The 15,096-nt window shown below is 51.5% G+C and overlaps 1 protein-coding gene across 1 annotated transcript in view; it reads left to right on the plus strand.

Moving 5' to 3' along the window:
* Nucleotides 1-2,918: 2,918 nt before the first annotated feature.
* The window catches only part of zswim5 (zinc finger, SWIM-type containing 5), a 54,506-nt gene continuing 42,328 nt past the window's right edge, over nt 2,919-15,096 (plus strand). The window contains exon 1 of the mRNA XM_086173190.1: nt 2,919-3,465. Within this exon, the coding sequence (XP_086029316.1) occupies nt 2,919-3,465 (547 nt within the window). The remainder of the gene's footprint in view (nt 3,466-15,096) is intronic.

Consider the following 15,096-nt stretch of genomic DNA (forward strand, 5'->3'; position numbering starts at 1 on the left):
CCGTTTGCTGCAGGACGGGTTCGACTTCACAAGACGAGCGCGCCCGACAGCAACACCACGACCACAGATTTCCTCGCCCCAAACCTGCCTTTTTTTTTTTTTTTCCAAATCACCACATTTTCATTTCCTGTTTTTTTTTTTTGCATTTATTTCCATTTATTTATTTTGCAGATATTTCCAGTCCTACACACAAACACACACACACACAGGCATCTCCAGGACATCTTTGTTTTGACCTTTTATCTAATCAGTCCAGACCTCCTTGTCTTGCAAGGGGGCCCTCACACACACACACACACACACACACTCCCCCTCTCATTTCGCACTCACTCCGATTGAATGTCAATGGAAACTTGTAGTTCGGCCCTAAAAAACTGAGAGAAGGTTCCATGTCTGGGCCCATAAATCTGCTTGAAGAATCAACATTTAACCCGAATGTGTCCTCCAGCCCCAACCCCCTTTGTGTGTGTGTGTGTGTGTGTGTGTGTGTGTATCCACCCCCCCACCCCACTCTGGCCCACGCCATTGAAATGTATGGGCCGCATTATGGTGTGAATTGAATTAGCAGCGCGGTGAGTTTGTTTTATTCACGGGTTGGTGGCGGCGGGGCGGGCGGGGTTGTGGGTGGTGGAGCTCTGTGCAGGCCACGGTGAAGGTGCTCACACATCCAGAGGAGGAGGAGGAGGCGTGAGAAACTGCTTCTGGTTCGAAAGAGCAGGGGTTGACTTAAAAACACACACACACACACACACAGATGCACACTCTCTCGCTTGCGCACTGACTGCGTCAAGCTACAGTTCTGTACCCGCACAGACAGGAAGTGTAGAGGTGTGACTTTCAAAATAAAAGCACCCGAGCAGCCGTTCGATTCAGCGTCGGTGTTTGAAGGTGCTTCTAGAAGTGTTTGCAAAGACCCCCGATCTGCTGGAGGCCCAGACAGGAATAAGGAGGGGCTGCAAAACCCCCGAGAGCCACATTTGGATCTGTCCAGATGGACTTTTCCACACACACACACACACACACATGCACACATAAATAAAGCAGGCCTGGTTTTTGCAGCTCTGGAAACACAGGCCTGAGGAACAAAGAGAGATGAAGCAGAACAGGCTGGGTTGGAGTTGGGGTTGGGGTTGGAAGGGGGGGGCGGTGAGCTCCGGCAAACAGGAGGTGATGAAATATCCACAGCGGAGGGGGAAGCTCGCCAGGGGTGGAGGTGGTGGGAGGCGGCGGGGGGACGACTGGACTCAAGATGTTGGCGAGATGAAAGAGGCGCCGGAGAGCGAGAAAATAAAAGATCAGAAAGCACCTGAGCCGAGAGCTTATTTATTTATTTCCCGGCGGTCGAGGCGCGCCGGGAAAACAGGGGGAATATCAAACAAAGTCATGTCGGGTGAAGATGGGTTTGATTGGTTGGTATTGATTACGGGTGACGCGGCGGCGAAGATAAATACGGTTATTGATAAACGGCGATATCGATCGTTTGTTGGTAAACAGAGGAGAAGGGCTGAAGGGGAGAGGAGTGTGTGTGTGTGTGTGTGTGTGTGTTTGTTGACGTTGCAGGATAATTATCTCCCTCTTGTTATGGCTGACGTGTTTGACTCTGGATCCACAGAAAAAAGGCAAAACACACAACTTAGGTTTTATCGCTAAGATTGAACCCAAAGAAGCAGCTTCTCTTTGGCCGACGGTCTTTGAACGCATCGTTTTGCACCTGTGCAGCGTCCGAGCGCAGGTGAAATGTCAAATAAAGCGCAGAGGGAGGGAATGAGAAGCGGAATTACTATTTTGAAAGTTACTGCAGTACAGCAGCGCAGCAAGAAGGTCCCCGCTTGGATTCCCACCTTTGTGTGCGGAGTCTCCATGTTCTCTCGGTGTCAAACTGTCCAAACACACACTGGAGGTTCAGCGAGACCCTACATTATCTGGATGTGTGAATGAGAGAGCAAATGGTTGTGCATTTCTCTCTGCTACGGTGGAGCGGGTGATTGGGGTTGCAGAGGGAGGGACGTAAACAGTCGCCGTAACAACACGTGAGAACTCCGGTGGCGAGTTATAAATGTTAATGTTATGTTAATATTTATTTTCGGTGTGATTTTGGGGTTGCTGCTGAGAATAACGGGGTGTGGCTTGGCGGTGCAAGGAATTCTGGAAGTGTTCCTGGAAGTGAGCGCAAACAAGTGTTGTGTTACAGGTTCGTGTGGGACGGCTGTGGCAAACAACAGCGATTGTCATTAAACAGACGAATACAATGAATGTTATTGTATATATTGTATGTTATTGAATGCTGATATGAGCCCATTTTTGTTTATTTATTCTATTCTTGTCATTGCTTAGTGTCACTCATATTCAGTTCTGGTTGTGTATTTTTCACCCTTTGTGTTCCATTATGTTGTCTATTCTTATCCCTGATGTCGTCGTTTTCCCTGCTGTCTATTCATTCACGAATTTCTTACTATTTTCTGTCTTTTAACTGTCTCTCAATTTATATTTATATTCATGCTTATTTTATGTGTTCTAATTTTTGACATTATAACCGTTACACTGCTGTGACAAAGGAATTTCCCATATGGGGATCAATAAAGTGTCTTATCTTATCTTATCTTATCTTATCTTATCTTATCTTATCTTATCTTATCTTATCTTATCTTGGGCAAATGTCAATCTGAGAACTCAATTTACCAACGAATTAACGCCCACTTTTATTTTGAAAGGCCACACCGGAAGTTAGCTGTGGAGCGTGTAGTGCAACTTGACTAGCGTGTGTACGCAAGTGTGTGTGAGCGAGCAACGCGCGTGCATGCATGCATGCGTGTGTGTGTGTGTGTGTGTGTGTGTGTGTGTGTGTGTGTAATCGGCTTCCTGCTGCCTCGGCTCAGCGTCCGCTCGCCGTCCGTCTCGTCAGTGTTGATCGGCTCGCCATGGCGGAAGGACGCAGAGACCCGCCGCCGCACCCGCTCCTCTCCGCGCCGCCGGCCAGCAAGCGACCCTGCCTGCGCCCCGCGCCCCGGGGTCCCGGCCCGGGGCCCGGCCACGGTGGCAGCGGCGCGTCGGGCTCCCGGCACCGCTCCCCGGAGTCCCTGCTGGACTGCGCCGCGAAGGCGGTCGCGGAGAAGTGGGCCTTCGAGCGGGTGGAGGAGCGCTTCGAGCGGATCCCGGAGCCCGTCCAGCGCCGCATCGTGTACTGGTCCTTCCCCCGTAACGAAAAGGAAATATGCATGTACTCGTCGTTCCAGTGCCGGGTCGCCGGCGAGGACGGTCCGTCGACGGCCGGCGCCGGGAGCGCGGCCGCCGGGTCCGGAGCCGCGACCGCCGCCGCCGCCGCCCCCGGAGGAGGTGGTGGATCTACCGGGGCTATGACGGCGGCCGCCGGAGCCGCCGGGGCGGCTGGAGCCGGAGACGGGCTGCCTTTCCGCCGCGGGATCCGGCTCCTGGAGACCGGCTGCGTGGAGAACGTCCTGCAAGTTGGTGAGTGGAGCGGGAGAGGGCGGACGGGTCAGCGGGGGAAGGGAGCCGCTTCTCCCGGGGAGTGTTGTCGGGGGCCGGCCGGCTCCTCGACCGGGGGAAGTTTCCCCCCCAGCCTCCGCGGAAAGTACACAAAGCGTCCGGGGGTGAGGGGGTGCTCTCCGCGGGTCGAGGTTGGAGGAGCGGAGGTCCAATATGTCCTCCTTTTCTCCTTTTATCCCCTTTTCTTTCGTTTTTCTTTTCTTTTTCTTTTCTTTTTTTCGGGAGGGGGGGTGTAAATGACACCGCCTGCCCGTTAGCTTTAGCCCCTATGCTAGCGCTAGCCCCCTTTTGCTAGCTGCTGTTTAAAAATTAAAGGGCTTCCTTCTTCTCCATCTCCACTTTTGTTTTTATTCATTTTTTAAAAACATAATTCTACTTTCCCCCCCTTCACCTCCGAAACTATCACCACTTTTTCACCCTTTTCTTCTTCTTTTCACCCACCCCTCCTCCTCCTCCTCCTCCGCCTCCTCGTCGACGACCCCCGGCTCTGGCGGAGCCCACAACCCGGGTAGAGGGGCTCGGGAGGCGGGCAGCCGCGGCTGACAGGCGCCGTCGCGTCGGTGTTTACCGCTATTTTTTTGTCTTTTAATTTCCCTCATTGTTTTTTTTCCTATTTATTTACCTCCTCCTCCCCCATACATAAAATCCCCTTATTTTATTTATCATTTTTTAGCTAACCGCCGCACCGCGCTTTGGCTTCCAGCGAGGAACAAAGGCGGTTATTGGGGCTCCTTATGATGATTAATCCGGCGGTAATCCGAACACACACACACACACACACACACACACACACACACACACACACACACACACACGTTAATGCGCTGCCACTTGGTCGGACCGGACAAAGAGCGCAGTCGCCACCAACGTGGAAAATGTGTTACGAGAAGAGGAGGTTGTTTTTCTCCACTGGTAAAGTTAACACGTCACTAGTTCCACATTGGGGTTAATATTTTATCCATTTAAAATTGGTTCGTTGTCCTTTTCCCTCCTTTCGCTGATCGGAAAATCGATCCGACCGGGAGTTGGTCACCGGTTCTGGGTTCTGGAACCGGGGGAAGCCGACCCTCCCCTCCCCGGTCCCAAATTTGCCAAATTTCCCAAATTTTCATCTTCTTCTTCGTCCTCCCCTTCTTGTTTTGCGGCCATATGGTGCAAGAGCCACTGGAGCTTGTCTGGGGTTTCATGTTGCCCTGAAGTATGGCAGAGGAGGGGGGCCGCCGGCCGCCGCTCCTCTGTGGGATCTCCGTATCTCGTTGCGTCCCTTGAACGCCCATTGATCGCTCCGGGTCCCGGTGACATCTGAGAACCTCCGCGCGAAAGCGGCGACGCATTTCCTCCACCCTCCCGCCGCCGTCCACGCCGCAGACCCCACATGCAAGGCCGGGATTAGTGAATCCCAGGATTACTTAATCCCGGGTTTATTAAATCCCGGGATTCATAATCCCGCTATTGTGCCCTGGCGGCCTGGCCGCCGGGGTCTGCGAACCAAAGAGATATTAACGGTAAACGATTGTGAATGACCCTGAGCAGCACGTGCATTTCCATCGGAGGTGGCTGTTACCGTGGTGACAAAGAAATGACCCGAAACGAGCTGGTTGGGTTCCGGACGATCTTGGGACGATGCCTTGCCAAAAAGAGCCAGGTTCGGGACAGCTTCGGGCGACGTTTCCAGTTACCGCGGTGATGCGAGGCTGTAGGGTGAAACGTTTCCGTCAGTGGCAGGTGGTTTGCGTTACCATGGTGACAAAAAATGACCAAAATGGGCGACGTGGGTTTCTTGCGGTGATGCTGAAAAGACACAGGTTTCAGGATCGCTTATGGCAACGGTTCTAGTTACCGCGGTGATGCCAGGCCACCCAAGATCATGGTGGACGCCCCTTCAGAAGAAAATAAGTTGAACTTTTCGCTGATTTAAGCTAGGCTACTTTTGTCTAGGCTCCAGGAATGTTGTCCTTGTTGACGGGCTTTAAACACGATGTCTGAACGAGAAACGACGGCCTACTTTTTCACACTTTGTGTTGTCATGAAACCGTGAACCCGCCCTACCTCTGGCCATTTAGCTTGTTTGTTCAGCACTAATGCTAAAGTAGCGTCTTTGTAAAGACATCAGTTTGGGCCTCAACGTCAGTTTTCTCTCTAACAGCCAAAACAGAGCATATGCCCAAAAGCAAACGCTTCCCGTCCTACCTGCCTCACCTGTGGATCGACCCCACCCCCTCGACCTCCCCAAACCCCCCCAAGGTCGGAGACGCCATGTTGTCTCTTTGTCGGCCAACCAGGGCGGTAGCCCCCTGCAAACATCTTCCGCACCTTGCAGATGTCAGACGTGCTTCTTCTCGGACGTTTGACTCTTGAAACGGCGGCGGCAAGGACGCGTGTGTGTGTGTGTGTATGTGTGTGTGCGGTGGGGGTTATCGGGAACGAGAGGAGGCTGCGTGCCGACACACGCGTATTGAATATGCATGGCTGAAAATATGAGCTCTGACTCGGGGAATTTCAGCTCTGGAACACCAGGAGCGATGAGTGTGTTTATAGTGTGTGTGTTGGAGTAGCTGGAGGGGAGGATTTCTCGCTAATTTCCTACTTTCAAGAAGAGTTCGGTTGAGTTTCATGCAGTCCCTTGTTCATTGTTGTATTTTTTTTTTTTGAGATTTTTGGAGCCCATTCAGCTGTCATGGGGCAGGAGGGCATGTTCACCTCGGACCGATCACAGTGACACTCACGGACAATGCGGGGTCTCCTGTGAAGCTCCAGCCTGTTTTTGGATTATGGGAGGAACCCCGTGGTGAGAACATGGCGTCTCCACGCAGAAGAACCCCCTCCGTCGGAATCCCAACAGGGACGTTTTTGCCGTGAAGCTAAGGCGCTAACCGTCTCAGCACCGTACCGCTTGATGGAACCCCAATATCCCCCTTATAGTTTAGAAAACAGTCGAATTAGCTCCTGATACTGGATCCTCCCGTCTGCGTCCAGATGTTATGACAGCGTGTCGGGTTTTTCCTTTTTAAAAAAAAAAAACAGACGTCACGTTTGTACGGCGCTCTGAGATGTATCGATAAACTGGAAGCGAGGCGCGGGGCCTCCACTGTTCCCTCGCCGCTCCAGATGTGTGTCGTTGGCTGTCTCGGGTTTCCAACAGCTGCTCCCCCGCCGGTGTCCCGCGAGGCGATAAAGGTCGACCGCTTTTGGGCATATCAGGCGCTAAATTCCGGGAGCCGTGACTGCGTGGGGAAGCTGCCGGGAGCTAAAACTCGACGCGATGAGCCGGGCTAACCTCCAGCGCTACCGCGGTCCTTCCACCTTTTGCCCCCTAATTGCAAATGGGGTCTGGTGCTAGCTAAGGGGGAATGAAAACCCCTGACAAAAACAAAAAATGACTTTCAGCCACTTGACAATTTAATCTCGTAATGGGACTCAAAACCAAACAGTTGAGTTTTTATGGCGCCGCCGTCTTGACGTTGTTTTTGCCCGAACCCCGAGTCCATGTCTGAGCAGAACACTGCCCAGAAAGACCAGAGCTGCTTTCAGACAGAAATGTTCAAGGAACTGTCTAGCTTAAATTGTGTTCCAGGAATTAGCCTCCTCTAGGGGAACACTTTTCAGTTTCACTTCTGCACCGGCCGTAAGGGTGACGCAAGCATCTGAGACGTGCACCTTAAGCTCCGCGCTCAAAAACGAACCACTTAAAGAGAAGGGGAAGATGACACAGTAAACATGGAGGAGGAAGCTGCCACAGCGTTCATCTACTGCATGGTCAGGAATAAAAACGGTCAGCGTGGAAGAGTTTCTGTCTTCTTCCTGCAGTGTTTTGCTCTTTTTAGGAGTTATTTTAGCAAACTCTGCTCTTATTTAGGGTCAAAATGTTGATATTTTTTCCCCTGTGAGCCCTGGAAACCTCTCCGGGCACAGCAGGCCAGAAGAGCTTGGACCTTGTCGTTTTTAAAAATGGCACTTCGCAGTCCACAAAAAGTATCTGGTCATGGACTGGGTTTACGGGTTCCACCAAGACCTTTAGGTCTTGAAGCTGAGGCCCCAAGAAGCGCCGTTATACCTGCAAAAGTTCTCAGAACTGCAAAAACTTCCAACAGCTCAGTTCCGGCCCATTGTTTTTGAGAATGTGCAGGTTTCCATCAACCATGCTAGCAAAGTAGCCCACCTTGGAGTTGGTTGATGTCTCTGGAGCTTCATGTCTCAGCGGTCTCCGAGCAACCTAGCCACTCGCAGAAATGTGCTATGCTAGCGTTAGCCCAATGCAAACGGTGTCCATCGCGATGAAGAAGCAGCTTTCAAAGGCTCTGAAGCGGTCCATGGGGGTGCGGGTACGCGATATCTTCCCCATTTTCCACGAGCCGCTCCGAAACATTAATAACGACGTGGTAGCGCGAGGCGGCGGGCGCTACGCCGAAGCATCTCCTGAGCTGGAGAGTTCTGGCGTTGAGTGGCAAACCTGATAACCTTTTCCAAGACATCTGTGCATGTGATTGAGGGAATGAGTGCACTGGTAAGTACTTTAGACCCCCACCTCCCTCCACACACACACACACACACACACTCACATATTAAAGTCCTTTGTCTGTCAGCCCCTTTTAACGGTAATTCCGCCGGATTGGAGGGACGTGAGCTCATCAACAACTCATCGGCCCATGTGTTCATAATAATCTACTCTTCGCTCCGAGTCATAATTAGAATAATCAAAGCTAAGCGTGTTGTGTTTACACCCCCCAACACACACACACACACACACACACACACACGCACACATGTTCCTTCCAACACACCACATGCATGACCAGAAGCCCCCTTGCCAGAGCCTTATAAAGTCCTCAGAGAGCGGGAGGAAGGGGATATGAAGAGGAGGAGGAGGAAGGGGGGTCTTTAGCTTTGAGTCAAGCTTTGGGATTATTGGGTCATGCTTTGTTACCCAGCTGTAGAAAAACCCCTTGTTCACAGAAAGGGGGTATGCATGCGCGTGTGTGTGTGTGAGTGTGTGTGTGCGTGCCCCTCCCCCCTGAATGTTACATAAAGCTGTAATGGCTCCCCGAAGCTTTTTTTTTTTTTTTTTGAAGAGACGGCGACTCCCGACAAAGCGAGGCTGCAAAAGTTGCACGGGATTAAACTGTGGACGACGGTCGGGTCGGTCGGTCGGTCGGAGTCTGGAAACGTGGGGCCGGGCTTGAAGTAGACAATGCTAAACTTTAATTGTATCAATTGTATTAAAAAGTATCAGGTGCAGATGTATCTATGTGGGAGGTATGTATGTAAGTCAGTGATGTGCAGTCAGGGGAGGCAGAAGAGGCCGTGCCTCACCTGACAATCTTAAAAAAAAAAAAAAAAGAATTAAATTGTCATATTTATTAGTGATTTGCACTATAAAGGTATTTTTCATTAACTTCACCAGACGTTTTAGATTGGATTTTCACATTTCCTGTTCAAATACCGAGAAGAGACATGCGGTGAGGCTGCGGCCTGTCGAGCCTCAACATAGATTACGCAACGACGGCTGACTGCTGGCATGCTCTGCACTAAGACTGGATTGCTATCTGTATATCACTGTATAAATGTTGAAACACTTTTGCGATATCATCTACAATTCCAATGTACCGTGGGATTTTTTTTTGGGGTCAACAATTTTATGTGTCTTACTAGTTTCTTGTGCTGAGCGATCATAAAACGTGAGGCTCGGAGGTCTCCTGCCTCATGGTCGGTGTTGCTCGTGATTCTTCTTGCGACTCCTCGGCTTATTTTGTTAATAAGCGACTTTGCTGGGTTCATATGTTTGTAAATCCGATTGTGATGAAGTCACTTCCTCTCCAGCCGTGAACCTTCCGCACGTCTACATGAACGTATATAATGCTGTTTGATTTCAACAGCCGATGTTGACCCTGAACGGTTTTCCACGTTGTTAATCAACCTTAATACAACATCCTCCAACAGTCCAAACGCCGACGCCCAAGCGACGTCAGCTGAGCGCGTCGACCCGCTCCGCCCCCGACGTTGCGTTCGTTCCCTGGCGTTGAACCGTTCTGCACGTCGAGTCGCAGAGGAGATGTTCTCTGAACGTCCGGTTTAGAAGAAGCCACCGGAGGAGCCGAGCAGGAAGTGGCCGCTCCGTTTATTTCTTGTTCTCTATTTATGGCATCGACCGGGGACTATTTTTTAACCGAGGGTTTATTAATGTTTCCATTCATAGACTGCACCCTGTGACGTGTGTGTGTGTGTGTGTGTGTGTGTGTGTGTGTGTGTGCGGTGGGAGGCGGCGGGTTAGCAATGCGTAAAATACCAATGTCAACTCCCCGGAGTGAAGCCTCCGGTTGGCTTGTTTTGTTTGAGGACGACACCCACCCTCGACGCTCCCACCGAGCGGGAAAACGCGCCACGACACGGAATTGTCCTCCCAGAGCGCCGGCGGCTTTAGCAAGCCCCGCCCCTCTTGAGCGGCGGGCCTGGCGAGCTCCGCCCCCTTTCCGCCGGGATGTGAAATACATCAAGACGAGTCAAAGTATCCGAGTTAAAGTTTCTGTTTTCCAGATGAGTATTTCTGCAGATCGAAGGGAGCGCTGGGACCCGCCCACTCAGACGCTCCTCCGGCTGTACGCTGTCGTTTCATTGGTCGATATCTGGCCCGATGATTGGACAACGCAACGTTATGCAATCCAAAATTCTAAGTGTATTAACCGCGACATAATGTACTACTGGATACTTTGACGGTAGTAAAGTGCCGAAACGTGAATTAAACGGTAATTTAAAGTCCTTTATTATTTTGGGGGCGGGGCTTAACCGGGCCACCTGCCAATCACAAATGAGAGACATCCAAACAGGAAGTGCCCTTTGAAACCGGGATGCGCGCAAAAGAATTTAAAGAAGTTCTTCGGAATTCTAAAAATAGCCCTGGAATAATCATATTTAATATATTTCCAAGTAAAACCCTCTTGCAACAGCGCTCATTGGCCGGATTCCACCTGAATGCATCATCTCTCCAGAACCGGCTCGTCACGGACGTTTCGGGAAGTTACTTCACGTCACCTCGCGGCGGCGGCGGCGGCGGCGGCGGCGGACGGGACGCTCCTTCCGGGGCGTCCCGGTGCGTTTAGCTTTAGCGGCGTCGTTATAACGGTCATTGATACCACTTGGTTTTTTACTGCTTCTGGCTGCTCCGACGACAGGTGTTAAAGTCTGTATTTGCTAAGCGCTGTTTCATTTATGATTGCTGTGTTTTTTACACAGGCGTGGGTGGTTTGTCTTGCCAATATTTCTTTCAGATGTAATTTCCTGGCAGGACGGCCACCGGGCTCTGGTTGTGTGGGGGGGGCCGGGGCCTCCGAGGGCCTCCGGTGTAAATCTTACTCAAGAGCGTTGCGATAAGACGCTGGAGAAGGCGGTGAGCTCATCCTCGCTTGCCTCATCTGCCATTTATTTTCTTTTTTTTTTTCCCTTTTCCTCGCTCGGCTCCCGGGAGCTGCTCCGCCAAGACGTATCGCTGCCTTCATCATCGCTTGGCATCTACTTTTATTTTATTTTTTTTCTTGGATTTGCAATTTTTCAATCTTATAAATGTTTTGCATGAGGGTGAGCCGTCCCGGCCAGAAGGTCCCTGGTTGGATTCCAGGCTCCTCATGTTCCTGCGTGGGGTTCTTCCGGGATTTCTCCCACAGTCCAAAAAACATGCCGGACACGTGAATGTGACGTGCACGGGGTTGAATGATTTTATGAATGATTTTTTTGTTTTTGCATTTTTCCTAAGAATTTTGGTTTTGGAAAGGTGGGCTTCTGGCAGAGCAGAGGAGGTGACGCTGCATCTCCCGGTTGCCTTGGTTACCGAGAGTAACTTACTCAACCCCCCCACCCCCCAGGTGGTGACGGACAAGTGGCGTGAATGGGAGCAGGGGGCGGGGCTTAATGCACCCCCACCCCACCCAAAAAAAAGCCTTTTTTATTTGTGCATACTTTCACCACCTCCACTTTACAGTTCCTCGGAAAAGTTCCTCGGGGGAGAAAACGCCTGCTGAGTGGCGTGAAAGTAGTTCCTTGTCAGGAATTCTAATGCGACCCGACAGCTACGTCATTGTTCTTTGACCTTCAACCCACTCCCCTGCAAACACACACACACACACACTCGCATACACACACACACAGAAATTTAAATTCTGCTGCTCAGCCTTGCTTTTCAATTATCCATTCACAACGTGTTTATTTGAAGCAGAACCCGTGAATTGATCCACTTAGCGCACTCACACACACACACACACACACTGAAGTCATCTGTCGCCGTTGCCCCGCCTCCCCTCCGACGCTCGACATGCTGACAATATTTAATCAGCGTGATTAATTCCAGCGCCGTCACACTCAAAAAGAGAAAATCGGTAAAACTAATTGTTCCCTCACTCTTATTAGCGACAAGAGCGGCTAGCGAAAGACGAGGCTATTAGCCAGGCGCCGCGTCCCCGTGATTGTCGCTGCACCTGTGTGTGTGTGTGTGTGTGTGTTTGACGGCGGTCAGCGGAGGACTTCCTCCCTTCTTGGATGGTCAGACAAGGAATCCACCATTTTTTAAATTAATTTGTTCATTATCAACACCGCTTCTCCTGAACATGAGAGACCAGGAAGTCACGGGTTAAACGCTAGCGGCCTTCAGCCGAAAGGAGCCAAAGTCCACCATGAAAAACCCGGTGTATCGCTAGAAACAAGAGCTAATCTCCCACTAAGTCTGTTCTCATGAACATTCCAATAATCGCCGTCTCGGTCTCATCTCGTCCATTTGGCCGGAGTTTTTTTATTCTTTTTTTGTGTCAAAGCAGCAGAAACTCTTCAGAAAACAAACCCATCTTTGTTGAGAATGCGCGCGCCGCCAGTGTCGCGGGCGACCGACACTGGACGCTATCAACGGTATCGCTAAATCCAAGAGTAATAACGCCGTTATTTCCGTGTCTTTGTGTGTTCAGGCCACTCCCATTTCCGCTCCCTTTTCGATACTGTTTGCTCGCCAACCACCTTCCTTCAACAGTTGCGCGAATGAACGTTGTGTGCATCCGTGTGTCCGCCCGTACTGAGATAAAGCCCAGAGTAAACACACTTTTATTGCCCCCAAGTGTGTGTGAGTGTGTTTCCTGGTACCTTTAGTGCCTTTCACCTCAACCAGGCGGGCGGCGGCACCTCCATCAGCTCGGGATCAATGGCGTCCTTGTCCTTTTTAGCCTTTAGCGGCCCTCCGCTGTCGGTTATTCCACCGTCCTGCACCCGTGTTTTATTAGCGCTTGCCTACACATGTGTTGGGTTGGACACACCGACCCCCAACCAACCCACCCATCCAAACTCCACCCCCTTCATTCGTCCTTTTTTTTTTTTTTTTATCTTTCCAGAAAGCGACAGAGTGGTCGGACTTGAAAGGGAAAGGAAGGGTTGAGGGCCATTACCGTGTTGTTTGGCTGTAATTGCCTGGCAAATGACGCGGGGAAAGGAGTGGAGCGGCCAGACGTGGGGGTGGCGGCGGGGCTGGAGGGTGGAGGTATTTGAAATGCAAAGTGATACCCTAATGGTCCGTCCTGCGGTCGACATCGCTCGTGCCGTTTGACGGCCGGGGCTGCTTTTGTCTGCTTCCGTCGAACCAGGTCTCAGATCTTTGTCCCGGGCCGGAGCTGTCTGAGCTGTCACCATGGTTACCAAATTTTGAAGAGACTGCGACTCGCGATCCCATCAACCGGAGCCTACGAAAACATAAACAAACGGCTAGCTAACGCTGTTGTTAGCACAGCTATCCCCACCTTCGCTTCTCACCCATTGTTGTTTTGATACCCTAACTAGTTCCTGACCTCTTCGTCTTCCCATTTCTCACCTTTTGCACAATCGCCGCCTGACGATGGCGGTCGAGGTCGTGTCGTGATCCCCCGCGCGCACCTTCCATGGCGGCTAGCCTGGCCCGCTCCAGGCTAAACATCTTGGGTCTAAAAAATTAGCAAGAGAAATCAGCTAGATATTCCCCTTGGAAATCAGGAGTTTCCAAGGGCGTGGCTCTTAATCTGGTAGGTCCTGACGCTGTGGATTAAAAAAATTTAAAAAAAAAGAAACCCGTCCTTCCTTTGACGGACGTTCGTGCCGTTTCCTTCCTCCTGTGTCTGCTTTTGATTACTTGATGGTTGGATAGAACCCAGTCGAGCGGAACCCTTATACCAGGCCTCCCCGTCTCTCATCAGCTAAAGGCATCTTATAGAAAACCCCTTAAACCCTGAGGGTGGGTCCCACCTCTCTGGGACTTTGCGGTCTCCATCATGATGCAGGGACGGATCGCAGCTCGGCGACCACGTCGGGCAGATGTGGGGAGGCCAGACAAAGAACGCGGTGCCATGAACCCGGTTGGACCTTAAGAAGTTTCATGTGAAAAACCCTGCCTGCGGTGAAAGTACCAGAACCTGGGAAGTAAAAACAAATTATTCAACATCTTGTCAACCCGGGCGGAGAGGACAAAAGCCAGGAGCTAACCGAACATACCGTTCTATGGTGTCGCTGCAACATACAGCTAATGTGGTTAGCTTAGCACCACAGCTAGAGGGGTGGCAGCTAGCTGGCATGGCTGAGTCCTAAGAGGTCGAGATTGAACACTTCGATGCGTAAGGTAGCGACCTTTCACAGATCGATGGGTGCCTGGGTATAATCAATAGCTGTAAAAGGATCTGATTGGTTTTCCCCTGACGTCCGGGGCCGATGGCCACGGATGAAATCAATCATTTCTCAACCCTCAGCTGCGTTTATTGGAATCGAGACTCAGATATCAGTTATTGATACCAAAGGCCGGAAAGGTCTGGTCCAAGCAAGCGAGTAGTTTTGAGTCTGGAGGCGCCAGGATGTAGCCGCTGGTTTCACAGCTATTTCATATTTAGCCCTTAACGTTCCTCCTCCTCCTCCTTCTTCTTCACGATGACCTCCGGATTCTCTGAGGCAGTCGGGGCCGAGCCGACCCTTTTTTTTTTTTTTTTTTTTTTTTTTTTAAACACAGCGCCGCGTCAACAGCTGAGGCCACATCTTGTTTCCATCTGGAGCGAATACCAGCGGGGCCGGTGTTTGGATGGGAGGGTTCGGGAGCGAGGGGGGGGGGGGGGGGCGTAGCCGCCGGCGCCGGCGCCGCAGCTTTGGTCGCGCTCGGACACAACGCCGTACGCACACGCGGACGAACAAACCGGGCGTCTGGCGTCGCTCGTTCCACCTCTGCAGTCTTTCAAACCCCCTTCTCCACCCCCTCGCCCAGCTTTGAATCGGCGGATAGCCATCGCTCCGCGATTCCGCCGGCCTTTTCTTCTCTTTTCCTTCTTCCCGACAACACACGGACAGTTGTGCGTGGCGGTGTTGGCGAGCGCCGGTCGCCGCTCGCGACAAGGCTGCGATTCTTGCCGACGAGGGGCCCCACAGGGGGCCGTTGTGCGAGGGGGCGGCCATTAAAGCCGCGTTACCAACTATTTCCATACATTTCTGGCTTCTTTGATCCGAGGAAATGGGAGCCGACGTCCTTTTTTTCGCTCGGCGGCGGCGGCGCTCTAGCGGACATGGCCTACAGATGTGCTTTCTCCTGTTTCTTACAGCACCGTCCCCCTCAGATGAGGA

The sequence above is a fragment of the Fistularia commersonii genome, chromosome 25, assembly GCF_037954325.1.
Source record: "Fistularia commersonii isolate RoL2024-O1a breed Wild chromosome 25, RoL_Fcom_v1.0, whole genome shotgun sequence".
Classification (NCBI taxonomy): Eukaryota; Metazoa; Chordata; class Actinopteri; order Syngnathiformes; family Fistulariidae; genus Fistularia; species Fistularia commersonii.